Here is a 27,184-nt window from a genome sequence, read left to right as displayed (position 1 = left end):
TAACACCAAAAGTTACATCTCTTGGTCTGTAAGTCAGAATTGGGTTTATTGCCAAGTAGCTTATTCACATAAGAGTGGTGGATACAACAAACAATAATAATGATATAAACATATGAAGGAAATACAAATACAGGCAAAGTGCTGCAAAAGTCAACATGAATATTGAATGGAAAAACAATGGGTTTTGTTATCACCTTTTTGAAAACAGACCGTATTATTATGTGCTTTTCTACATTTTAGTTTTGCTGTGGTACAATACAACGTGGCATCTGCATGAACATTCAATTACCAAACTGAATTAATGCCTCAAACGTCACATCTTTAGATGGTTTAATGCATTATTGTCTTGTTAGGAGGCCTCAACATTTTCATACATATTTATTTTTGAAGCAGCCAGCAATAGCGAGCAGCTCGCCTTTGAAGAGCGGAGCGATAATGCTGCGTTAACATTGGAGGCGTGACTCTTCACTGGCCTCTGGATTCAATTACGATTCACATAAATTCATTTAAAAAGATTTTAAATACCTCAGCACATAAACATAGTTACAAAAATCCCAAATTTCAAATGTGTGATCTACAACAATGTGGTTTTCACAGATAGGCTCTCAGCCCGGGCGCTGAAGGCTTTTGACATGTTCCACTGCATAAATTAGCCTCGCAGACTTTAGTTAGCTAGTGACTGAGTTCTCGTTGCTCAGCGCTCTTCTGCTCTTACTTTGGTCAAACACTGCATCTCCTGACGGAGCTCCTCGGTTGAATGTCCCGCCCAACATTGTTGAAACCAGCCAATATCGATAGTGAGACCAACAAGTTATTTTAACTTTGGACAGCGGTGCCGTTTACCGTTATTGTTGACGGTATTCTCCGCCTGCCTCATTTAATTTTACCGTCCTTTTTCTATTCCACTAAAATAATATCCCGCTTACCGTCTGCTTCATTCCATATACTTTTCTTTTCCCGTTTTTCTTCCAGGTCAAAACACAATAGTGAAAGAAATAATCGAACATCCCAGAATGCATCAGTTGTACATTATAACAAAAGGATAGTGGCCGTCACTACGCCTGCCCCCTCCACTCTGACCGAATCAAGATTGCTTTTACAATCAGCGGGTCGTATTACTGTGGAATAGATCTGCTCTGGCTTAAAACAACGTGTGTGTGTGTGTGTGTGTGTGTGTGTGTGTGTGTGTGTGTGTGTGTGTGTGTGTGTGTGTGTGTGTGTGTGTGTGTGTGTGTGTGTGTGTGTGTGTGTGTGTGTGTGTGTGTGTGTTAGCTTGTATGAGTGTGTGCATTCGTTGTGTGTTTGCGTACAGCCTGATAGGTTTAGGGGCCCATAAACCTCTTGGTCAAGTGGGCCTGACCCTGGCACAGATTATTGTGTTTGACCTCTGACCCCGTTCATACTGTGCGTGTGTGTGTGTGTGTGTGTGTGTGTGTGTGTACGTCTTTGTTTATAGGCATGCAGGTGTCTGCCCATGACCCTTCAATCCAATATACCGTGGCTGCAAGCCCGCTTTGTGTGTGTGTGTGTGTGTGTGTGAGTGTGTGTGTGTGTTATAAGCAGCGCAGGAGACCAATAACCCTGTACATAACCCCCCTCACACGCCTCTGGTGGAGAGAAAAAGACGGATGTGGGGGAGGGTAAAACAGAAGAGGGAGGAACAAGCCAAGGTTAGTTAACTTTCATCATGTAAAGATAAAACCTGATTAAAAAGAATAAGGACGAAGGCCGAGGATTTGAAGGACTTTGCAGGTAGAACAGTTGTTTGAAAGTTAAAGACCAAGAACACAAACTATGGAATCAGAAGAAATTAGAAAGAAACGGGAGAACTGAGAGAAGGAAAGCGAGCTTGTTATCGCCCCCTATGTCCATTCTCATTTCTCATCGCATACATGAACATCATTATCCTCACACACGTGAACATGCACTCATAAGCTCCCCAGATGGCTGCAAAACTTTAGTGTGAGATGGGAGGAAAAAAGTGGAGCAGTAAAGAAAAAAATCTGCCTGAGCTGGTTGTCATAGTTTACATTTTGTGTATGTGTGTGTGTGTGTGTGTGTGTGTGTGTGTGTGTGTGTGTGTGTGTGTGTGTGTGTATGTGTGTGTGTGTGTGTGTGTGTCATAGTTCTCATGCACACTGTATTAGGGGCCAGCTGGGTTTGGCCTGCGCTACACATGAGCCTTATTATGACTCAGTATTGCATTACTGACATTCCTCCATAGCTCTTTCTCTATTCCTCTCTCTCCCTCCCTCCCTTCATTTTCTTTATCTCCCAATCTCTCTCTCTCTCTCTTTCTCTCTCTTTCTCTCTCTTTCTCTCTCTCTCTCTCTCTCTCTCTCTCTCTCTCTCTCTCCCTCTCTCTGGGTAGATTTGCTGAGCAACCATCTCTACTGCTCCAGATCGAATCGCCATACCGTTTTCTTTCAACTGCCTTCATTGCAGACCTCAAAGCCGCCAGTGTGCGTTACACATGTTGCTCTGGTCCCAACACTCTCGCATAGTATTTCACATACAGCTGAGGAGGAGGAGGAGGAGGAAGAGGATAAGCGGGAGGGGGTAGAAATTAAAAACCGTCAGGCAGCTCTGATGAAATGTCAGAGGATGCATAAGAATAAGGGATGTGTGAGTGTTCAGTGATTGGCTAAGTAGTTTGAGCTTGTTTCCCTCTATCCATGTGCGTGTGTGTGTGTGTGTGTGTGTGTGTGTGTGTGTTCAGGGGGAGTTGTGGGTGTGTTTTAGGCAGAGAGACTGGTTCTTTTGGTGCGGCGCCATTGGTAAGAGGAGCTGACGGGGATCTTTTTTGGAAGGGGATGAGGGGATTTGAACGCAGCCTTGAGCACAAGAGTGTAGAGTACGTGACAGGTAGCAGCTCACCGTTTGAAAAATCCCACACTGGGTTAATCCAGTGTGAGGAGGGGAGGGGGGGGGAGGAGGGAGTGGAGGAGAGGAGCAGTGGCTCATACCACTCCTCGCAGCTCAGCCTTTATGCTGCCCAGCACGAGAAGAAGGGGCCGGCTGTCTCTCTTTCGCTCTTTCTCTCTCGTCCTTCCTCTGTCACTTCCTCCCTCCTCCCCCTTCTTCCCTCTTACCTCTCTCGCATTCTCCTCGCCAATCTGTCCCTCCCTCCCTCCCTCTCTTCCCGACTTCCTTCCCTCCTCCTCCTCCCCCTCTCTCCCTCTGTCTCTCTGTGTCACTGGAGAGCGTCTCAGTGTGAAAATGCCATCCTGCTCTCCAGACTGTTGCCTCTTTCAGGCTGTGGAGGTAAGAGACTCGTGTGCGAGCGTTCCTGTCTTTTCTGGATGTCCGTCGGCAGCTCTGTGTGTGTGTGTGTGTGTGTGTGTGTGTGTGTGCGTGGTTGTCATTTTTGCAGCGATGGGGACCGTTGGCATTTTTTCCCCCCTCTCAATGCTCAAAACTTTTCTCAAACAAAACTCCTGCGTCATGAAATCACTTTTTTTTTTTTCATACGGCGGCGTGAGGGGAGAGAGGGAGTCTTCTGGCTTTGCAGGGGCAGAGAGCGCTGTGACGTTGTTTCTGATTGCATTCGGAGTCTCTCTTCGCGACGCCTTGCTGGTGTTTTGTGTCATTTCTAGGCCACCGTTGCTGTTTATCGCTGTTTTGTGTTGTTCCACTTTGCAGTTCCATTGTTCGACTTAATTTTCCGTGCCCACCGCCCCCCTAGCCCTCCGGCCCTCGCCTATCACTAGCTTTGTGTCTTGTTTCATGTCATTTTCAACAGTTGTTCCCCGTTGGATTTGTGTGACGTGCAGGGCAATGTGAACAGAAGATGTATGTGGGTGTGTGTGAGGATACACACACACACACAAACATACCCACCCACGCGATTTCCTCAGATATCTGGCAGATAATCGGAGTAGTCTTTACGGTTTGCAGCCACTTTCCCATGTTCATTTGCTCATACTGTGAGTGTGTGTTGGGATGCATGTGGGAGCGAATTCTCTGTGGCGCGTGTGTGAATCTGCTCGTACAGTGGTGTGAAGCAGCTGGTCTGTGGTTATCTGAGCAGCAACACTCAGAGAAGACAAAATTACACTGGTTTAAATGTCATTTGGGCACTTGGTTGAAATGGTTCAAAATGGCGCAACAATGCGAGGTATACTGCGGCTTTGACCTGCACTCATTTGCTGCTCCCAGCGGTCACATTTTCAACAACAAAACACAAAGTTTAATTTCTCTCTCCAAGCTTGAATATGTGTTTTTTTTTTCTACTTTTCTAATTCTGGATATATTTGCATGTGACGTAAAAAGGTTTCATTGTGGTTTGTGCGCGAGCAGATTGTGTGTGTATTTGTGAATGTGCGTATGAGTGAGTTTGGTTGGTGTACAAAAGGGTTGAACTGAGAGCACATGGGCTGGCCGACCTTTCCTGGATGTCATCCTTCTTTTTTTTTTCTCCTTTTTTTTTTTTTTCAAAGCAGTTCTCATGTTGGAGTGATAGAATAATGTGAACAGGACTTTTTAAGAGTGGACTTGACAAAGCATCTGCTTATGGAGGTAAATGTAGTCTCTGATTTGTTCATTTCTCCCTCTTTTTGTTCTCTGCGGATCCAAATTCCCAGACTCAGGACGCGTCTCGTCTTCTGAGTGTTATTAGACTTTCTACAACCTGACCTTTACTGCTCTTTTTTAAATGTTGTATACATATTCTCATAATTATCCCCATGTGTTTGCAGATAGTGAAGGTGTGGAGCGAGGATGGGGCCGGAAAAGTGGTGGAGATCCCAGCAGACATGACGGCCAGAGATGTGTGTCAGCTCCTAGTCTACAAGAGCCACTGTGTGGACGACAACTCCTGGACACTGGTGGAGCACCACCCCATCCTTGGCCTTGGTAAGGATGTGTGTGTATGTATATATGGTGTGTGTGTGCACCGAAGCATAGATTTGGCACACTCATATCTGTATGCAGCTCATGAAAAGGTGATAAAACCGCAGTTCCACAGCGAACCACCACTAATTTGAGACTAGCGGTTATATTTTTTCCGGAGAATTAACTTTTTCTCTTTTTCGGTTAAAGGCCATGTCTTTCTTTCAGTAGATAAGTTTGATAACGTGAATCGGCCACATGGAAGTGTAAAAAAGCCAAATTGAAAGTGAAAAGACGGTTCAAATTAATTATGGAGGGTAGATCTTCCACTACATTCCTGTTTGTTTGTCGCGAGTGGGTTTTTAATAGAATATGTCTTTTCTGCTGGTGCGTGTTCAGTCTGGTATATGTGTGTGTGTGTGTGTGTGTGTGTGTGTGTGTGTGTGTGTGTGTGTGTGTGTGTGTGTGTGTGTGTGTGTGTGAACCCCTCTTGTGTGTATCCTCAGTGTGTATGTTCACTTGAGCATGGCACGAGTGCTTGTATGCCTTCTATACGGCTCGAGGAGAGAGGTGTGGAGGTCGTAGGATAAAGCATTTTCCATGTTCTGCTCACATGCCTGTTCCCTCCCAATAATTTGCTGAGGGGGGGGGGGGGGGAGGAGAAGAAAAAAAAAAAAAACACAAGACTCATGCTTTGCTTCTTCAGTTTCGCTGTGTCTCAGTTTGAAGCTTTATTTATGTCTTTATTCTTTTTTTTTTCTTCTCCGGGTCTGTCTTTGTCCTCGGTGAGGCTTTCCTACTCCAGAGTCGTATTTATAGAGTCAAAGGATCCCTTTGTGCTTTTGCTGCTTGATCTGCATTTCTGGAAAAAAGTGCACTGGAGAGATGGAATGTGAGGTGAGGAGAGCGAGCGAGAGGGAGGGAAAGAAAGAGAGAGATGAAGGGAGAGAGAATAAGAGAGGGAGAGGTCGAGTGGGGGGGGCCGGACTAAAGCGTCATACCAGAGATGCAAGGAACCAATCGCGCCTCTCCGTTGGACGAGCCCCTAGCCTTTCTAGCCAATCAATCGCTCCTTAACCCTCCACAGGAAATTCCGCCGCTTGCAGCCAGCGCACACACGCAGACACGCACCAACACATACTCTCTCAAAAAGATATCCGACAGTCCCACCTCTAGACTGCAGCCAGGATACTTTATCAGCAAGAAAAGTGTCTAAAGTTTTACCAAAACACATGAATGAATGAGTGTGTGTGTGTGTGTGTGTGTGTGTGTGTGTGTGTGTGTGTGTGTGTGTGTGTGTGTGTGTGTGTGTGTGTTAATGAAACGAGGCTTTGTAAATTAATCTGGACAGGCTAAATCCTGGTTGCTATCATTTCCATTTCATGCGTGTGTGTGTGTGTGTGTGTGTGTGTGTGTGTGTCCATGCAGAACTAGAACATCCTGTCACTATCTATTTCTAAGCAGCCTATCTCTGAGATCATATGCCCTCAACTTCAAGAAAGAGGAGAACACACACACACACACACACACACACACACACACACACACACACACACACACACGTAGAGAAAGTAATTGTGCCTCTGCGGTGCACAGTGAGCAGGTTAGGCCTATGTGAGCGCTTAATGTTCGGTTGTGTGTTTGTCTGTGGCTTGTACTTTGCTTATGGCTTCGCTGCTCTCAGCAATCAGCCTAAATACATGACATCATCTTCCTGCAATGCCCCCCCCCATCTCCATCTCACTCCTCTCCACCTTCACCTCCTCCCCGCCTCACACTGCTTCTGCTTTTCACTGGCCCTCCTCATTTAACCTCTTACTCCCTCGCTCGTCTCCTAGTAACAGACGATTTTTTTCTTTTTTTCTTGCTGTGTCATTGTATACAATAACGGTATAACTGGTGATGTGTTTTTGCCTAATTTCTATTATCATAAGACATGCAGTTTACAAAGAGAGCACTGTTAACTATACAAATAATGTGAATTCTCATCATGGCGATTTATGAGTCTTAGAAAAGGTGGTAAACTATATTTTCTCTCTGTGAAAAGGAATAATTATTTCCAGTTTATACCATCTTCCACTTTTAAATAAGGATAAAAGAAACCGATTTTCAATTGTTTGAGCACTTCAAAGGGTTGTTGTGTTTTCCTGCTGCTAGAGGACACTGTTCAGAAACAGTTTACAGTAAACAAGGTCCTCTGGTGACAAGGACATCGCAGAATATGCTTTCAATGTTACAAAGAGAAGATAAACATGAAGAGAGACAGGAAATGAATGCAAAAGAGCTGCTTGTTATGCTGCAGATCATCCCCGAAAGAAGGAAAGAACTATGAACAGTGAAAGACTGTTACAATGGCAATACAATGTGTTTTTTGTTTGTTTATTGAATTCATTATTTATTTGTGTACCATGTGTTTAAGCTCTAAAGCAGAGGACAACATATCCCAGTTGAAAGGTCTAACTCGTCCGTGTCCTCTTACAGAGAGATGTCTGGAGGACCACGAGCCGGTGGTTCAGGTTCAAGCCTCCATGAGCAGCGACAGTAAATTCCTCTTCAGGAAGAACTATGCCAAATATGAATTCTTCAGGAACCCCCTGGTGAGTCTCTTCCATCCCGAAAAAAGTGCTTTCTAGTTCTGTCCTTGACTAAAAAAAGATTTTAGTCCACTAACACTAACCGGTCGATTGAATCGTCAGATCTGTAAAACTGAGTTTCTCCACAAAGAATCGTGCAAAAGAAAAGCACAGCTTTAAATCTTTTGTTTACCAGAGATGTGCTCAGTAGTTTTGCAGAAATGAGTTATTTAGCATGAAAAATGTGCAAAGACTGATTAATAAAATAACTGATCTTAGTAGACAAAGACAAAAACGACCGATTAGTTGACTAATCGACCAGTTAACCACCCACACAGCTGGGGTTCACACCATTTTCACGCCTTGATAATTTTGGATTAGAGCTGAAGATGCATGTCATAAATGATGACGCTAAAACTGCTTTTTATTAGCTGTTTACCATCTTAGATCAGTGTGTTGGCAGGGTAACATTTGTAAGCCCTAAACACTGAGGTTGGTGGCTTTTAGTTTGGTAAGTAATTAGTCATACATTTATTATATTTATTTTTTGCACAAACACGCCACTATTCTTTCTCTAATAGGCTGCTTTGTCCTTCAAAGCCAAACAACCGCACGTAATCCATTTAAAGGAAGTAAAGGACATCTTGTTCATTGCGAGGTGCAGTAATAATTTGTGGAAGGCAAGCGGACAAAACGGAGACAAACAAAGATCCTCTGGAAGCGAGCAAATTGCGTAACACTCTCGGGCTAGCTAGCAGCTAGCTTGTTTGTCAGGAGCCAAACTGGCAGGATTTCCACACCGCAGCACTTTGTTTTATTTTGTATATGTAATCCTGGAGGTCAAGAACATTGAAACTTCATGCTGCGTCACGCCGCCTTCAACTGAGTACGTGCTCACAAAGACGATGCTAACATGCTGATGCTAACATGCTGATGCTAACATGCTGACGTTTAGCAGGCGTGACGTTTAGCAGGCGTGATTTTAACCGTGTTCGACATCTGCGTTTGGTGTGTTAGCACGCTAACATTTAGCAATTAGCACAAAACACAACGTTTTGCAACTAATCAGGGAATTTAAAAACTACAAATACATTATCTGATGACGGGCTGAACAAAAATTAACAGAGAGAAACATGATTTATTTTTTGACTATATATTTGTGTAGGATACAGTATTTGTGTAGTATGCTGCTCAATTCTACAATGAAATCAAAACAATTCATCCCTTATCCCAAATCAGTCAAACTTAGTACACAATGCTTTTCTTTGTGTCGTCTCCAAGTGAATTCATGTTGGCTGACGTCGAAGCCGAAGCTCATTCCACTTCTGCACTCATTCGAAGTCTGTTTGCATAACAGCGCGGGTTAAAATATAATGTATAAAAAAAAACATAAATATATGTAAAGCAGTCCATCATTCTGACATCTTGGCATCGTGGCATCTTTTGCTGATGTGGACTCAGCATGGGGCTCTGCTGTTGCGTGCTTGCCGGGTGTACGGTGACATTATTGCCGTGGTGATTTAGTTGAGTGTCAGAGCCAGCAGGTGACCTCAGCTCTGTGGTAATGAGCACAGTAAAACACCAGAGTGCTGTCCGCGGCCTGTCAATCACGCTAAGAGTAGCGCTGCTGGCTAAAGGGGATTACATCAGCGGGTGAGATCATACTGCATCTACTCTCTCTCCCTTTATCTACCTCTCTCGCCCCCACCACTTTGAGTCCTTGCGCTACACACACACACACACACACACACACACACACACAGAGAAAGAAAGAGAGACGTATTCTGCATAGAGAAACACTACCCCACTCTGAGCTTGCATATGCACTAAGTGGTTTCTAGTGTCTCTCTCTCTCTCTCTCTCTCTCTCTCTCTCTCTCTCTCTCTTTCTCTCTCTCTCTCATATTCTCATTGTCTGCCTCTGTGTGTTTTTCCATCCAGAACTTTTTTCCAGAGCAGATGGTGGCTTGGTGTCAGGAGTCTGATGGCTCAATCCCTCAGTCACAGCTCTTACAGGTGAGGGGCGCATGCACACACACACACGCACACACACACACGCACACACACGCACACACGTCTTGAATGGCACACGTGTCAGGACTTGATTCATTACATAACGCTGAACTTAAAACTCAAAATGAATCCTAAATCTAATTATAATTCATGGAAAAGCAGGAAAATGCTCTCAGTAAAGTGCATCTTTGTCTTTGTGAGGACACCTGGTCGTCAGAAACACACACACACACACACACACACACACACACACACACACACACACACACACACTTCCTGAAATCTGCTAATTGCGTTCATCCAGTGTCGAATATAGAAAAAAAAACACTGCGATCTCTAAACACAATCATGTCAGAACATGCAGTTTCCAGCATGAAACACAAACATGTGTGTTGTGTACATTCAGTTCCCTTGCAGCAATGTTCCCAATAGATGCTGCTTGTGTGTTTTGGCAGAACTTCCTGAACTCCAGCAGCTGTCCAGAGATTCAGGGCTATCTGTACGTGAAGGAGCCCGGACGCAGGTCCTGGAAGAAACTCTACACGTTCCTGCGACGCTCCGGGCTCTACTACTCTACTAAAGGAACATCCAAGGTGATCCATTACTGCTGTGTGGATTCTGTATGAAGCAGACATTGGTGATCATCTGAAGCAAAATAAACAAAAGAAATGCAGGTTTAAAGCGGTTTATAATTCTGTATAATTGCTCTACATTCTCTCAATGTTGTTGTTGTTGACGTCCCTTTCCGTCTGCCTCCCCACAAACAAACAGGAGCCCCGTCACCTGCAGCTGCTGTCGGATCTGGACGACAGCAACATCTTCACCATCATCGCGGGCAGAAAACTCCACAACGCTCCAACCGATTACCAGTTCTGCATCAAGGTAACCCACAAGAAAATGCTGCAACCTGAGAAACGTATTTAATCCATCCGAGACTGTCATTCATCTGCCAGGTTGGATGTGATGATTACACCGTTTCCATCAAAAATGAGATTTTAGTAAATTGAGATTCCCTCAAGAAGCCCAATAGAAGAAGAGTGTTTCTCAAAGTAAAATTGAACGACTATCAGGATGCATAATTCCTAAAATAATTATATTATATACAATAAACCTTCATAAACCTCTTTTTTTAACCAAAACAAGCGCACGCTCACCAGTCGGTTGGTTCAATTATATTTTGCGTTGGTCAGGCGGTACTTTTTACTTCAACACTGACATTGTCCTTTTATCAGGGGAGGAAGACTGGTTGTTACATGATCCTTCGTAAAACCGCTTCTTAACAGATGCACCTGCTTCCCGTGTGTGTGTGTGTGTGTGTGTGTGTGTGTGTGTGTGTGTGTGTGTGTGTGTGTGTGTGTCAGAGGACACAAGGGTTAAAACCCCCCAGCGGGGGTTCAAACACACACTCCCACTCCAAGAGTAATCTGTGGTGGGTCACCTGCTGATCTGGGATAAGCCCACTGGGATAAGCCAGGATGGTACAGGGAATCTGGCCCGCCTAACCCCGTCCACACACACACACACACACACACACACACACACACACACACACCCCCACACACACCCCCACCCACACACACACACACACACACACACACACACCCACCCACCAGACACCCGGTGTGTCAGATGCTGTCAGCGGGGGTGACAGTGCAGGATTGGGTAAGGGATTTTACTTGGCTGCCGGGGGTTGCTGCATTGTTGCTATGGTGACATGAATTAATTTATCGGTAGGGGTTTCGTCGAAGGAGCAGAGTGTCTAACGTCCTCGTTACTGGTGGAGGGGAAAAGAGAGAGTCTGCGCTTTTAATACCATGTGTTGCTTTAAGCATAGATTAAATGCTCGAGTGCTCAACAAAATGTAATTTGTTGAGCGTTACTTTTAAAAGTTGTAATGCTAAAAGCTTGACATTACACTTCTTGCACATTTTATAGAGTAGAAATAACACATTCTTTCTTTTACAAATGAAAAGTTGAGTTCATAAGAGATAGAATGCACCCTGTTACTGTCGTACTCTAATGCAGCGCTACTGTTTTATCTTTTGCTATTACTCCATAGTTGTTACTTGTGACTATTGTCAGACAACATCCCATAATCTGGTTTTAAATGGGATCATATAATGAAACGATACTGGCTAATTGTGTGTTATCAGCCTGCTGTATTATAGTTGTTGTGCATATAATCTACCACTGATTTAATACAAATTACTTCCCCAGTATAAACCACAAAAGAGGCCTTTTTGTCGTTCGTGTTCAGGATGAGCGTCTCGTTCATTCACGTCCCACTTTGTCCACTTTGTTTGGTTTGCAGCCCAGCAAAGTGAGGAGTGACTGCAAGGAGCTCAAGATGCTGTGTGCCGAGGACGAGCAGAGCCGGACCTGCTGGATGACGGCCTTCCGACTGCTCAAAGTACTTCCTTTACTTTCACGTGTTGTCATTGCGGTTCAATCCCAGGCTGTGGGTCGTAGAACTGTCCAGATCAGAGAGCGTTGACAAACTGGAACCCGAACCTAGTACTTACTTAAAAACCAACCTATTTTCTCGAAAATTGCATACCCAAACTAAAAACAGTATATCTCTGCAACCACTAATAATACCGAATAACTTTGGTGTTATAATAAAAGAGTATAATGTGAGATTTTGTTCAGACGTTACTGCAAGGAACTTTTGTGTTGATTTTGGCGGCCCCTGTGGACAGAAATGGTAGTGAATCCGAGCGCCAGAGTCCCTTCCGAAAACGTCTCATTTTACTGCAGCGGGATCTGACGGTGTGCTCCAGTCCCACCCGGTCGCACCGATCACGAGCTTTAAGAATATCTGCAGTGTATATAAATAGACAATCTTCTCGCCGATGGGCTCGTTTACTTATGTAGGTCATATAGAGGCATCAGTGTTTCATCACCAGTTATTTTCCTTTCCTTTTATTTTTCCTAACATGAATTGATTTGTCAGCTTCTTGGAAACACGAGTTGATGCCGTCTCTTCTCTTGTGTCCTCGCAGTATGGGATACTTCTGTACCAGAGCTACAACGTTCCCCAGCAGAGGAAGTCCAACCTCTCGCCTTTCTCCGCCCCCGTGGTGAGTATCTGCTCTCTGACATCACCGTCGTTCAACCTCAGACCCCAACCCGCCCGAGACGGATCCAGACTGCTGAAATTATTTTTTTACCCTCACAATCATTGCTGCTGTGACAATAACGTAGTGAACGGCTTATAGTCCAGATTCAGTTCAGACTGCTCAGTCAAGCAAACAGCAGTCTATATTATACAGTACATCCGACACATAGCATCTTATCCCAGAGTTATTTAAAAGAGTGAACGTTTACATTATACTCAGACATGTGTGCTCTATTTCGTCCTTCCTGATCCAGGATTCATAGAACCGTAGTTACCTTCGTAACTCTCGTTTTTGCACACAGCCAACAGAAGCCTGCGTACTTGTATGCCGTTACACTGAAGCTGATCACCTCAGCAGCTGTTTAACATCCTGTTGTTTGGGTCTGCAACCCATAAATAAATCACAAAGGTGTAAAATAAGTTTATACTGGAACTTTTTAAACATAATTCTGTGTTTCTAAACCATGCAAATTATGATAATTATTGCCTAGAATTAAGCATGGTTGTTTAAATGACTGTTTTCAGACTAGAGATAAACTTTAGTAGCTAATTAGAGGAACATCTGAATAATTTGAGCAGGAGAGGCTTGAGCTTTTTGCAGATTGACTGAAGTGGGTCTGTGTAGACTGTGTCTGTGTGCAGACAGGATTTGTCATGCCCCAGTGAGTGTGTGTCTGGCTTGTTTGACCTCTGACCCTTGTCTCCCCTCCTCACCGTGCCCCGTTTGTACCCCCTCCCCCTCACTCCTCAACCCGCCACGTCACCTCACAGCGGAGTGTATCTGAGAACTCTCTGGTCGCGATGGACTTCTCTGGGCGGACCGGCCGCGTCATCGACAACCCCGTCGAGGCCCAGAGCGCCGCCCTGGAGGAGGGGCAGACCTGGAGGGTGAGAAGGGGGATAAAGCTCGGGGGAGAAAAAGAAAAGCCGAAGCCAAACATGAACTGACCTGAGCTCCGGTTGATTGACGTGAATAATACGAAAGACTAGTTTCTTACTGTTAAAAAGGCCATTTTATCATTAACTCTCTCTTTTAGCTGGTATTGCAAGTTCTTTCTTTCTTTCACCAATATGGTTGTGCAGAATGAATTGTTCTTCCTCCTGCATCACTTTTCCAAGTAAATTGTGCAGCAGCTTCAGTTATTTGTTACTGATATCACAGCTCTGACGAGGCGAAAGCAGCTGCTAACTCTTTTTTTTCTTCGTTGTGGACCGTAAAGAATCAAATTATTTGTGTTTTGGTTGAAATGACAGGTTCAGCATTTTTCAGTGTCGTGATTTGAAGGAATTTAGTTTTATTTGTTAACTTGTTGCCCTTTCCTGCACACAGAAACGGAGCCAGCGTATGAATGTCCTGGGCAGTTCCAGCCCCCTGCACCCGTCCTCTCTGAGCACAGGTACTCTCACTTCAGACCTCTAACAGATGTAACATTAATCACCAGAAAGTTTCATACCCTTTCCTCAACAAAATGAATAGATGCAGTTTTTTTAAACGTGGGAAATAGGTCCTTCTGCTCCGCTCTCCTGAACGTGATATCTCAGTGACGCTTGAAAGGGAATTTCTTAAAATATTAGCACAGACGTCCATTCTAGGGAAACATCAGGAACGCTTTCAGTGAATTTCTTTACATTTGCCGCACAACTTGGACTCCCGTTTGCATCACAGCCGAGCGGATGAATACCTCGGATTACTCTGGAGGAATAAAAGCCGATCATAACCTTTCCCGCTGAAGACAAACGCCAGATGTTCGTGGTGGTTTGTCCAGTGGGAAAGTGTTTATTTGGGCTGGTAAATAAACTGATGTTCAGTGATTAAGTGAAAGATGTCTTTCTTTTTAGTGATCCACAGGACACAGATATGGTTCCATGGTCGAATCATGAGAGAGGACGCCCACAAAATGATCATTCAGCAAGGCCAAGTAGACGGGTAAGAACAAAGTTACGTTTTAAGTTGAGCTGTGTCAGTGTGAAAAGGTCTGGAACTGTGGTTTGATGTGATACATGTTGCTCATGTAAAATGCAGTAGAAAGTCCTGGGAAATGAATAAATAATGTACAAAAAAAAATATAAAGACATCCCCGCTGCCAAGAAAAGCTTAGATCTTAGAGGTTTGTGTGTAAAAACAGCTTTTGGGTGGATTAAGGTTCTCAAGAGTCACAACTTCCTCAGCTCATTTGAAATGTAATATTATAAAAACCCATCAAAGTTAAAGTCTTGATATATAATTCATGTCGCTGTTTGATCATTTTTTTCTCTCTACTGCTCTGTGTGTCAGATTATTCCTGTTGCGGGACAGTCAGAGTAATCCCAAAGCGTTCGTGCTCACCTTGTGCCACCACCAGAAGATCAAGCACTTCCAGATCCTACCGGTCAGTCACATAACACGACACGATCACTGCAGGAAATACGTCGAGCTCTACTTGTAAAATCCACGGAAATACGGCACAGAGAGACAGATCAATGCTTTACAAGTCAGAATTGTGCTGACAAGTAAAACTACCAGTTTCAATTAGTAAAAGTGCAATCACAGTAGCATGGCAGGTCCACCTAAATGCTCTGAGATGCAGCTTAATCTTAAAGTATAAAGAAGCATCTGTCCTGCTCCACGGACTTAAAGTCAGCAACAACCTTGTTTATTTTTTTCTCCAAAGCATACCGTGCCTTTTTAAGATTTTAAAACGAGGCTTTCCTTCTTCCCAGGCAGCTATCTGTTTGAATTTATTTTGTTACAGTACAGAAATCAACTTGAAATGGCTTAAAGGGCCAGTTCACCCAAATTACAATGGAGACATTGTTTTGCTAGAGGTGAGGCGCATGCAGGAGGTTTGTGCCTGCTGGAAGTCAGGGGATCACCAAAGTCAGGTGATCGTGAACGTCTGGACAATATTTCAATAGTTGTTGAGATATTTAAGCAGAACAGCACGCAGTGTAAGACTAAACACCTGTTGACAAGAATGTTTCCATGCATTTCTACGTAGTTCGTTGACATAAAAGTGCACATCTCTCTCTCATTGTCGTCCTCTCTCCTCCGCCTGAAGTGTGAAGAGGACGGTCAGGTGTTCTTCAGCCTCGACGACGGCGCCACCAAGTTCACCGATTTGATCCACCTGGTGGAGTTTTACCAGCTCAACAGAGGAGTGCTGCCCTGCAAGCTCAAACACCCGTGCACCGCTGTGGCCTTGTGACACTCCACGCCCCCCGACGCCTCCGACACCCTTTTTTTTTTGCACACCTCTCACCCTGAGATCCCGCCCCGCCCATCTGCCCCTCCCTCACCGACGCAATGAGGTCGAGGAGATAGAGAGAAGTTAAGTCAAGTTTTGAGGGATGTGAACAACTGGGCAGGGAGCCTGCGATGGTGGTTCGATCCCCCCCCCAATGCGCCAGTGCTTTTCTCCGCCTTACCGCTGTTTTGGATGTTGGAATAGGAACCACAGACTGTGGCTCAGTGTTGGCGAGAGAGACTCGCATGTCGTGAAAACGCAAGACGGCTGCGGTCTGTCCAGCAGGAGGGCTGCGGGCCTCTCGGATTGGATCCCTCCCTCAAGAGTCCCTCAACCTTCAAACCCCTCCTCCTCCAGGCCCGATAAGCTGTGGTGGCCGCCCAACACCACCCTCTGACTTCCTCGTCGATCATCAGGGATGGACGGGAAGCTCCCTGGGTCTTATCAAACCCGACCCAGGAGCTTTTCTCAACCTGCGCAGTCCAGTCTGGATAAGCTGACACCCCGCCCCGCCGCGACACCCGAGCGGACTTGATGCTTCCTCTCCGCCGTGTCCTGCCTCCTAGCCCCCCCCCCCCCCCCCCCTCCCGATGCAACCCCCGATCCGGCCTCTTGTCCTCCACCGGAGCTCGGGAGAGAAGAAGAGAAGTAGCTCAAGGCAAGATGAGCAGTGGCGAGGGTTTGCTGAAAGGACAGAGGAATGTTCACCAGGGAGGCCGTAACAAGCCTCTCCTGTAGAGTTGATTACTTGATGTCATTTTAATGCTGTTTTTATTACTGTTGATTCAATGCAGAACTAGTTTTGCACTCCCCGGCGGACAGGCAGACGGCTATCTCTAGCTAAACGAAGCTGCCTGCTTTCCGTTCGTCCTCCTCCTCCTCCCCTTCTGAAAAGCATGCGTGTGAATTTCCACCCGTTGTGATTGGATTACAGTGGCGTGGGAGCAGAGAGAGTCGGGGCTGCTTACGCAGCGCCTTCCAGGAAGGTCTGGGGACGTATTTGACCTCCGTGCGGCTTGAACCAACACGCCCGTGCTTTGGTTAGAAAAACAAACTTGTGTGCGTCTGAAGACAATGAGGAAGAGGAGGAAGACTGAAATAGACTCCTGAAAAGTGTGTCCATCCCCCAAAGCTTCTACCTTTTTTTTTCTTTAATTGAAAGGGTTAAATCTGTTGGTGAATTTGTCTTTGAATGTCATTTTCTTTTCCTAAGTCTGTTCTGAGCTCACTGCTTGCACATTTTAATTATTGATTTGACATTGATGGGTTGGAGCCGTCATGTTCGGATCCTGACCACTGTTCCCTCTCCAGAAAAAAAGACAAATCAACAAAAGCACTCCCATAACGTTTTTTTTATTTTATTTTTTTATTTTTGTTTGTGTTTAATGTAGAAATGATCAAATTACTTGAAACGTGAACTCAGTTGATTGTGCGTCAACCCACAGTGGAATGAGATTCACTCGCCTTAAGTGAAAATTGTGAGCCTTGTGTATGAAATCGAAGCTATACTATAATGCACATACAGTAACACATTTCAGATTGAAAGAAGATGGAGTAACATCAGTAGTGTCAAAGGTTATGTTCAATGAACGGTTTCACATGTTTGCGAATATTCTTTCTCTCTTTCTTGTGGAGAGTGAGATGGGAAGATCGATACCACTCTTAGCTTAACTTCCTAAATTAAGCTAACCGCAATGGAAATGCTTTTTTTTTTATGTATGTAACTTGGGGTCCTTTCTCTCATTGTGTCAGAAACACTAAAGAAACTGGTATCCATCCACTCATCGAAATCTTCACAAGAAAGCGAATAAGTATATTTACCAGCATGTCAAAACGATTCATAAAAACAGCTACTGGTAATGCTAACTGGCATTTCTGGCCCTATCTTCTTGTCGGGTGCTGCATTTATCGTATTTACAGCACCTGCATGGGAGCGTGCTAGCATCAGGGTGACCATCAGGTTGTGGGGTCGGTCCCCGTAATCGCACAGTAAGGACGTCTTTCATTAAATGCCATTTCGCAATAATGGAACGAAGCAGACATTCATGACAGTGGAGGCAGAGGAAGCCGTTTCCTCGCCAGCAGTAGACCAGAATGCCTTGTAGCCATCAGGCATGTTGTCAGCGAGGTGCTAATCAATTCATTAAGTACTTTAGAGCTGAAGTGATTCATTGATTAGCCAACAGCAAATTAATTGGCAACTATCTGCATAATCGCTAATTTGTTTTTAAGCCAAAATGCAAAAAGAAAAGACGATTTTATCTTCTCAGATGTGAGCTTTTGAGCGTTTCCTCGTCCTGCGTTTTAGTAAACTGAATATCTTACGGACTGTGGGTCAGACATAAGAATTTGAAGACATCACTTTGGTATCGAGGAAATTGAAATGGACATTTTTCTTTTATAATTTTCTGACGTTTTTTGTTATATATCGCAAACAAAAAACAATTACTGGCAGCCTTTTTACAATTCCGCTAGCTAGCTCAATGTCTGTGGCTACATTTCATTGAAGACTGTTTCTGGTGGCTGTAGAAAAGCATTCTGGGAGATTAAGCGAAAAGGAGACGAGGCGAAGTGGGTCCGTTTTAAAAAAAAAAAAAAATAAAATAAAAATAAAAATTGAATGTGACACTTAATCACTATACAACTCTACCGTAACGCCGTTATTTGTATGATTCTAAATGACGAATACTAAGTGGCTTTAACGTGTCATCTGAGGTTTTGTTCTTCTAGACTAAATGTAATCATGGACTAGATCTGGGCACAGAAAGGATCGAGTGCCGGTGTTATTTGACGGGAGAAGTTTTGATACTAGTTATTGGGATATTTCAGTGGAATCTTCATCCCCGGCCCTAGACCGTATTTCTAGGCCCTCTCCTGATGTCATGTGACCAGCGGACATGTGACAAACTGTCTGCTTGGCCTCACCTGCACCTCCTCTCCACCCTGTGCCAGACTCTCAGTCATCAGACTAACCGAGCTCTCCAAGTACTGTCACTGACTCCCGATTCCACTGCCGCCATCAGTCGACCAATCACATGACTTGAATGACTCATCAGCTCTGCGCTCCACCAATCAGGCCTTCTTAGTCAGCCAGGGCAGACTCGCTCCAGGGATTGGATATGCTTGAATCCCCAGCTCCCCTTTCCCACCTGTGTCCAGCCTGTAAGCTATGGCCCTGTGGTGAATATGTGTGTGGATGTGTGTGTGTGTGTGTGGATGTGTGTGTGTGTGGGTGGCCAGACTGTTATATTCATTATTCAGGATTGCTTAGTCTGCTGGTTATCATAACTTGCCTTTTTTTTTAGAGACGGTAAGAGGATGGTTGCTTGTCGGTTGGGTAAAGTCAAGCTAAGCCGAGGATTCAGAGGAGACGGGAGGTCGGCTGGAGGTCTCCCAGCGTTCCCAGTGTTCCCAGTCTTCAGTTGAGGTTCTTTCCTGTCCGCCAGAAAGGGGCCGCAAAGCCACATGGCTATGGGTCGCCGTCCACTCCTCCTCCTCCCTCCATTTTTAATCACTGTGCTACAATGCAATCCCATACACAAGCCCAAGTATATGAATATACCAGTATACAGTATCATTTGTTTTCTAAGTATGTGAAACTATGGAAGACGTAGATCTAACACTGTACCTAGGTCACAGATCACTATGTATGGGGTGTTATGTTTTTGCTCATAACTCCGTGTAAAATGAAGAATGATTTATTTAGTCCTTTTTTTTTCCTCCATTATTTGATTGTGTGTATATTGACTTTTTTTGTGTATTTTCTTTGGTTTGCCACAAAATGACCTTTTATATAAATATAAAAAAAGAATATACCACAGTATATACAGTATTAAATTAAGCTTTTTTTTTTTTTTAAGAGATCAAACTGGATTTTTGGCTTGTGTCAAATTTCTGAACATCAGTTGTGTGTAAGCTGACGGCTGTTCTGATGCCATTTTGTTTTAAAACCACATCTTTTAAATATCCCCTTTCTGTCTGTCACGTCTAAAAGCAAATATTTGGATATTAACCTTACACACACACGCACACACACACACGCACCACTGTTTTTTCACCAAACACACACACACACACACACACACACACACACACACACACACACACACACACACACCCTTGGGGATATTCTTAGCAGCTTTTGTACACCTTTCACCACAAGTAGTGCAATTATACTCCTTAGCTCAAGAGGGCAGTGCATTTCATTGTTACCATTTACTCTGATTTTTAAGGTGCATAACAAAGTTTTTTTAAATTGTAATAATTTTTCTTAACTAAGCCTATTCTTGCACCGGGTGCCTCTTGTTTGTGAGCAGTATCAAGTCCATTAGTCGACATCCGTCCTGTGAAACCTCCTGGAAGTAAATCCTAATATCAGGTCAACATCGCACACAAGTGACTCACAGTGGAGCTGCAAGTGAAACTGACCATGTGTTGGATGTGTTTTTATTGTTGGGTTGAGATCAATATGGGCTGAAGTCAAATAGACATTTCAGGGAAAGAATTAAAGAGCAAATAAACCGTTATAATTTTTTGTTTTTTTCCAGAAAGCCCCACTGTGCTTTGCTTCATTCTGTCTGTACGGCTCCTGGATCTACATTGTATCCTGTTCAGGTATTTTTGTACAAATAAGGGACTGATATATTCTCTGTTTATTGGAAATTAGAATAAAAGACAACATTGCTATAAACCAAAAATGCTGTCGTGGTTCTGTGTTCCTCACTGATGATGTTCTCGTCTGGAGGACTTGGTGTTCTGCCGGGACCGTCTTCGGTTAACCAACTCCATTAGTTTCTACTGGAGTGAAGCCGGTGGGCTCATTGACTGTCATGCTTTAAGACAGGGGTTCAGTGATGTACCCTCTGTGAAATATGTGTTCAGCAGAGTAACTCCTAACCGGTGGAAAATCATTTTTAGGTTGAAAAAACAATGTAATACACAGCACTGTGCCATCAGTATCTGATTTTATGTAGAATATATACAATTCAGTTTAAGACCTTACACTAATATTATTGAATATTTATTAAATAACTTTTTATGACTTTATGCTAATTTTAAATATATCTTTTTTTAAATCTCAAGTATCGCTCTGGGGTACTATTCAGTTTATTTTATATAGCCCAACATCACAAATACAAATGTGCCTCGGAGGGCTTTACAATCTGTACACATAACATCCCTGTCCCGGGACCTCACATCGGATCAGGAAGAAACCTGAGGGAGAGCAACAGAGGAGGATCCCTCTCCCCGGATGGACAGAAGCTATAGATGTCATGTGACCAGAATGAATAATGTAACAGAGTTACAGCACAGTCAATGAATATGACAGAAATTATTCATATAATGAGTAGTAGGCATGGTCCACGATCCAGATATCCATGAAGCAGAAGGAGGTAGAGAGGAGGGGGCATCAGCAGGGTCGCCATGGCAGGAGGTAGGAGGCAGGAGGTAGGAGGCAGGAGACAGGAGGCAGGACCAGTTCCAGACAGCCACAGTCCATGGAAACTTGAGGCGAGGAAGCACAGAGGCTTACGGAAAAAAGTAGAGTTAGTAATGTGCATTGAAGAGTCAGCCTGAGTCAGCCCTAACTATAAGCCTGAGTCAACCCTAACTATAAGCCTGAGTCAACCCTAACTATAAGCCTGAGTCAACCCTAACTATAAGCCTGAGTCAACCCTAACTATAAGCCTGAGTCAGCCCTAACTATAAGCGCTATCAAAGAGGAAAGTTTTAAGTCTAGTCTTAAATGAGGTGACCGTGTCTTTCACGTGGGAGTCAAAGGACAGGTCCTGGTAAAAAATAACTCAGAGATTCCTTACGGTGGTGGTGGATGCCAAAGCAATGCCATCCAGAGAAACCATATCATCAGATACTAGATTTCTGAGGTGTTCTGGGCCAAGTAAAATAACTTCAGTCAACTTCAGTCTTCAGAGTTCAGCAGCAGGAAGTTGCAGGTCATCCAGGTTCTTTAAGACACGCTTGAAGTTTAGCGACCTGGTGGATTTCATCTGGCTTGATCGACAGATATAGTTGAGTACCATCGGCATAGCAGTGAAAGTTTATGGAGTGTTTTCTGATAATATTGCCTAAAGGAAGCATTTATAAGGTGAATAAAATTGGTCCAAGCACAGAACCTTGTGGAACTCCATGACGAACGGCGGTGGTCATCGAGGCCTCATCGTTTACAAATACAAACTGAGATCGATCTGATAAATACGACTTAAACCAGCTTAGTGCTGTACCTTTAATACCAATCGACTGGTCTAGTCTCTGTAATAAGATGTCATGGTCAATGGTGTCAAATGCTGCACTAATGTCTAACAACAAAAGTATTTGATGTTGATGCAACTAGAAGGTCATTAGTAATTGTCACTAGTGCTGTCTCTGTGCTATGATGCTTTCTAAATCCTGACTGAAACTCCTCAAATAAACTATTGTTATGTAAAAAGTGGTTTGCGACTACCTTCTCCAGTATCTTAGAGAGGAAGGGAAGGTTAGAGATAGGTCAGCCAACACCTTTGGATCGAGAGTGGGCTTCTTAAGAAGAGGTTTAATTACAGCCACTTTGAAAGACTGTGGTACATGACCCATTAGTAAAGACCCATTGATAATTAAGCAATAAGGTACGAGAGGCAGTACTGTATCGTGCAATAATGTACTGTTCAAGGGTGTTGTTAGGGTGCAAACCCTTGTAAGGTTGCATTGCAGACCCTCTGAGTGTCTCATTAAAAAAAGTATTCAAGAATACCTACAAAACATAAAAAAAACGTATATAAATTTTTTTTTGACATACTATACTATGACTTTAATTGCTTTTTTTCAACTTTCCACTCAACTATAGAATAACTTTTTATGATTTTTTTTGTTACATTCTTTAATTACAAATGTAAGGAATCTTTATCAAGCATGTTTGAGTTTGTCTAAAAATAAATAGCCATATTTTAATATTTAAACTTATGATAAATATTGGCCAAAAGAATCCAGCATTGGGTGCCATGGTCGATGTGCAGAGTACCTGCCAGAAAAATCATGAAACATCAAATGAATGTTTATGCAATAATTCCATTTTAGTTGCCATTAAATCTGTATAAAATGTAGTTCAAATAAAACAAAAATCAAACATTCACTACTTAAATAAAATGTCAAGCAGGATACATGTGTTCATTATGTTTAATTTTCAAATAACTGATGGTAAAATGAGAATATTTACAAGAAAAATGTATATGATCTGTACAAAGAAATATACATGCAAAGATAAAAAACATAAAAACATGTCATTTATGAAACAAATGAAACTGGACACAAACATAAAAGACAGACAATGAGAACAAAAGACCCTAAACTGAGGCATCCAGTCCAAGCGTCCTTGTTTAATGGCCTGTGCACACCTTTAAAATAAATAAAAAGGTAACAGGACTGATCTCTGTTCCTGGTAGAATAAGTTTACCGTGACACCATATTGGATATCGATGTGTAGTAAAGTGGTTATACCAACGCAACGTCTTGTTTTAATGTCCACGGGGAAAAAATATTGTTTAGTCGCCATTTTAGGGTAGTTTTTTTCTTTTTGTTTAAATAAGGAAAAGGATTTCTGAAAAATATCTTGGCAACAAGTACATAAAGTTAGAACACCATTTAGTAAAATGATGTACAACAATGTCCCATTCAACTCTTCAAATAAAAACGGCAACGCTCCAGTAGAAGTATAAATCTCTTTTTTTAAACTTCCTGCCTTTTTAAGAAAAGGTTAAATTAACCAAATGTGTTTAACTCGAGTAAACAATCATTCCACATGAAACAGTCCCAATAAAACATTATTTATTAAGTACTATAAAGCTAAAGCAACTTTGGTGTCCCAATACTACAGAGGCAAACGGCTCAAAACGTGTTAAATAATTTGATTAAACCGTAATGATTGTAGCTCGTTGACCTTTAACGTGGCCTGGAGGTCGTAACACTCGAGAGATCAAATGAACACAAACTACCAGCAGTGCTTGCAGTACCAAGTACATGCTTTTCTCTAGATTTATTACAGATACAACAGATGTCTTCATAAATAGTTGCATAAAATGTTAAAGCCGCAACATTGCACATGATAAATCAAACATAACATACAATGAGTGCATTTACAGTAATTCGTCCTCTTCTGCCTCCACATTCGCTCCCGTCTGATTGGCAAATCACCGTTTTGCCGCGGAGGGTCTCCCGACAGTCTCGCCTCCCGCCGTCCGAAAAGCAGGAGTCCGCTGTGAATGTGAGGGGGAAGAAGGCCAACGTCTATATATACAAGGTAAGGCTTAAACATCTCATTCTGCGCAGCACAAGTTTGTTCTAGGAAAAGCAAAAACGATGGACGTCTATCGTTTCCTTCTCAGATTGGACCGTGCAGCATTGCTATCCGCGACATGGTCATCATGGTATCTTAGATTAGGTACATTATATAAGCGCAGCCATCAAAAAGCTCTGATCGGACGTACAAATGTCTGAAGAAAGTCGAGAAATCTCCGTCACCGTCTCGTCGACAGAGTCCAAAAGAAGCAACTTTTCAACTGATGAGCAATTTCTATAATTCTTTTTTTTTTCTTTCTTGGAAACGTCGACAGTACTTTTCCTTTGTGTACATTATTTATGTAAGAAAAGGGGGCTGCTTCTCAAAAGTCGTTGAGTTACAGTTTTAGTGTAAAAGAGCAACAACAACAACACGACGTCTGAGGGCAGTTTGCTCCATGCGGCCATCAGCTCGATCGATCGGCTCTTCTGAAAAGCTTTAACTCTCGCGAAAGGAAAATAAATTACTTCATCATGTTTTTTTCTTCTGTTTTTTTCTCTCTTCTCTTTAGCTTAACTACAAAATTCGTTTAGAGGTGAAACCAGCAAGCAGCAGTAGACAAGGGCATCCATTAATTTACGTGATTGGTGTGAACTCTGTTCTCTCGGTCTCCGATTGGCTGAAGACCTCGACGGGTCTCACTTTTATTGGTGAAAGGACTGCAGGACTTTAGTAAAAAAAAAAAAAATCAACATTCTGTGAAAGAGGATAAGATCAGCATTCATTATTTCTCCTTCCGTTTACATCTAGATGCTCAATTCCAGAGGAACCTGCGGCCCCGACAGTATCACAGGGATCAGACTTGTGCATCCTTTCCTTTTTAGACTTGGGGCTGCAGGCGGCTTTGGATGAAGCTCCTGACTCCTCCGATGGCCCGAGCGTCAGTCTGATGTTTCCTGCGGTCTATAAAGGAGATGAGGCGGGACGTGTCCAGGCAGCCCTCGGCTCTGGCCGGACCGGCCTGCAGCCACGGCTCCTGGAGGCAGAGCCCGGCTGGAGGCCTCCGGACCGGGTCGGTCCTCAGGAGCAGGCAGATGAAATCCCGGGCCGCTTGGCTGACGCCCTGGAAGTAATCCCTGGGGAAGCTGAAGTCTAGCCGGCAGATGTTCAGGCAGGTCTCCTCGGCGCTCTCGTCGAGGAAGGGGGAGGCGCCGCTCAGCAGCACGTAGGTCACCACGCCCAGGCTCCACAGGTCAGAGGTCAGCGACACCGGCTCTCCGAGGACCAACTCCGGCGAGGCGAACTCGGGGCTGCCCAGCAGAGGGTGAACATACTGGAGACTGTTGAGCTGGACGGCGTCGCCAAAGTCTGTGAGCTTGACCGTCGGCTGGCCGCTGGCGCTGTTGGCCACCAGCAGGTTCTCAGGCTGGGGAGAGAAGAGAGATTGCAATGTCACCATTAGTCTACTAATGAACTTTTCCAGATTAATTTGTTGTTGTAAGAGAAACATCATGCAGCGTCTGGTTGAAGGTCAGTATTTAAATGAAAAGTTTCCATCTCAGGATGGAAGTACACTTTGAGCTTTAACTACAATGACGAACAACTCAAGAGCCAATAGGTGCTCAAGGTGTATTTTGAGGAACGATCTCGATACATCATGACGTTAAAAACGTACGATTCAGATCATTGAAACACTCGACTATAAAAGGCGCTGGAGTGGGTAAATGTGTTCTGAGAACATGTGAGTCTCCACAACCAACAGGTAATTATTATATAAAGCAAACTAAATCCAGCACTTCTAAAGATCACTAATTAACACCGAATTCTTGTTGAAAACCTCAATTTGTGGTTTTATCTGGGATTATGTGAGTCTAGCCGGCCGCTTGCAATATTTTCATATTAATCGCGATCTTCTCATCTAATGTTCTGCAGGAAAACAATAAGCGCGTTTCACAAAACTCTGTCTGTACTGAAATCAATGTGCAATAGTTATGGCCCAGGGTGCATGTGACGGCAGTGGGCCCTGATGCTGTTCGCCTCCCAGCCTGGTGGGGGTGCTGTTTTGTTTCTTTTGCCGTGCTTGTGCTTCGTTTCATTGCAGGTGGTGATATTTAAGAGGGAACCTGTGGAGGCCGGCACTCTCGCCCGTCTCTCCAGCTTCCAACCTGGCCACGCTGCACAACACGGATTCTTGGGTGGTGAGGTTAGCGAGGGTGTCGGTAGCGGTGAGAAGCCTTTTTGTTTAACCATGTTTTCTCCTGTTTTTGGTTGGGGCGATAGCTAAGATACCTGTACTTTGCTTTGTTTCTTTGTGTGGTCTAGGGAAGTTAGGTTACTTGCACAGATTGTTTTGTTTGTTATTTTGGGCCAGGCTCACCCTGAAGATGATGTAAGATGCGTAGTTCAAAATAAATAAGCAATTGTGTTGCGATGTGGCCCTGTGCTGCTCATATGTACAGCATGGAGGTAAAACGACTTACTTTTACGTCCAAATGCACGATCCTGCAGTTGTGCAGATAATGTAAAGCTTCTAAAACATCGTTCAGGTAGCAGGCCACCTTCTCCTCCGTCAGACTCCCCCAGCTAACGATGTAGTCCAGCAGACGACCTTGGTCGGCCCTGAAACACAAAAAGTTGTCCGTCAGGCAAAGCTGAAAAAAAAAACTTGCTGTGATTTTGTTCATTTAATTTGCTTCGGTCTGCGCTCACATCTCCAGGACGAGCGCGTAGCTGCTGGGGGTTTCGTACGTGTCGATCAGGCCGACTATGTGCGGGTGCTGCAGCCTCTGGAGCAGATTGAGTTCCTGAGTCACCCGGTCCCTCCTCATCAGCTTCTTGTTCACCTGTTTGACCGCCACCAGGCGCTTGGTGCCCTGCTGGTCGCAGCGCTTGACGACAGAGAAGCGACCCCTGGCGAGAAGAAAGAGGAACGTTCGGAGGTCGGTGAGTCGACGCTAGACTAGTGCGCTATAATTTAGACATTTAACAAGTTCATTCACATCAATCAACGCTGAATGTCAGATGTGTAAACGGCGATGTATTACCTGCCCAGTTCAACCACCTCCGTGTAGTGAGACTCAAAGTTGTCCTTCCAGCTCACTCTGATTCCACCAGTGGACACAGCTGAGACACAGAACACGGACAGTAAATTCATGTCC

At 43.9% G+C, this 27,184-nt stretch overlaps 2 protein-coding genes across 2 annotated transcripts in view; one reads left to right on the top strand and one right to left on the bottom strand.

Annotated features, from left to right (window-relative positions):
• The window catches only part of LOC306748344 (growth factor receptor-bound protein 10-like), a gene marked incomplete at both ends in the record, with an annotated part of 34,570 nt that extends 18,852 nt beyond the window's left edge, over positions 1–15,718 (top strand). Inside the window, 12 exons of the mRNA XM_079231503.1 lie at positions 4,698–4,854; positions 7,312–7,427; positions 9,344–9,418; positions 9,871–10,008; positions 10,187–10,297; positions 11,727–11,825; positions 12,418–12,495; positions 13,305–13,421; positions 13,864–13,930; positions 14,373–14,460; positions 14,809–14,902; positions 15,572–15,718. Of these exons, the coding sequence (XP_079087629.1) occupies positions 4,698–4,854; positions 7,312–7,427; positions 9,344–9,418; positions 9,871–10,008; positions 10,187–10,297; positions 11,727–11,825; positions 12,418–12,495; positions 13,305–13,421; positions 13,864–13,930; positions 14,373–14,460; positions 14,809–14,902; positions 15,572–15,718 (1,287 nt within the window). The remainder of the gene's footprint in view (positions 1–4,697; positions 4,855–7,311; positions 7,428–9,343; positions 9,419–9,870; positions 10,009–10,186; positions 10,298–11,726; positions 11,826–12,417; positions 12,496–13,304; positions 13,422–13,863; positions 13,931–14,372; positions 14,461–14,808; positions 14,903–15,571) is intronic.
• Positions 15,719–22,939: 7,221 nt separating this feature from the next.
• The window catches only part of LOC306748408 (triple functional domain protein), a gene marked incomplete at its 5' end in the record, with an annotated part of 71,266 nt that continues 67,021 nt past the window's right edge, over positions 22,940–27,184 (bottom strand). Inside the window, 4 exons of the mRNA XM_079231573.1 lie at positions 22,940–25,452; positions 26,507–26,645; positions 26,736–26,936; positions 27,071–27,149. Coding sequence (XP_079087699.1) covers positions 24,907–25,452; positions 26,507–26,645; positions 26,736–26,936; positions 27,071–27,149 — 965 coding nt within the window. The 3' untranslated portion in view covers positions 22,940–24,906. The remainder of the gene's footprint in view (positions 25,453–26,506; positions 26,646–26,735; positions 26,937–27,070; positions 27,150–27,184) is intronic.

The sequence above is a fragment of the Taurulus bubalis genome, assembly GCF_910589615.1.
Source record: "Taurulus bubalis genome assembly, chromosome: 16".
Taxonomy (NCBI): Eukaryota; Metazoa; Chordata; class Actinopteri; order Perciformes; family Cottidae; genus Taurulus; species Taurulus bubalis.
This window is presented reverse-complemented; position numbering and strand designations above follow the sequence as displayed.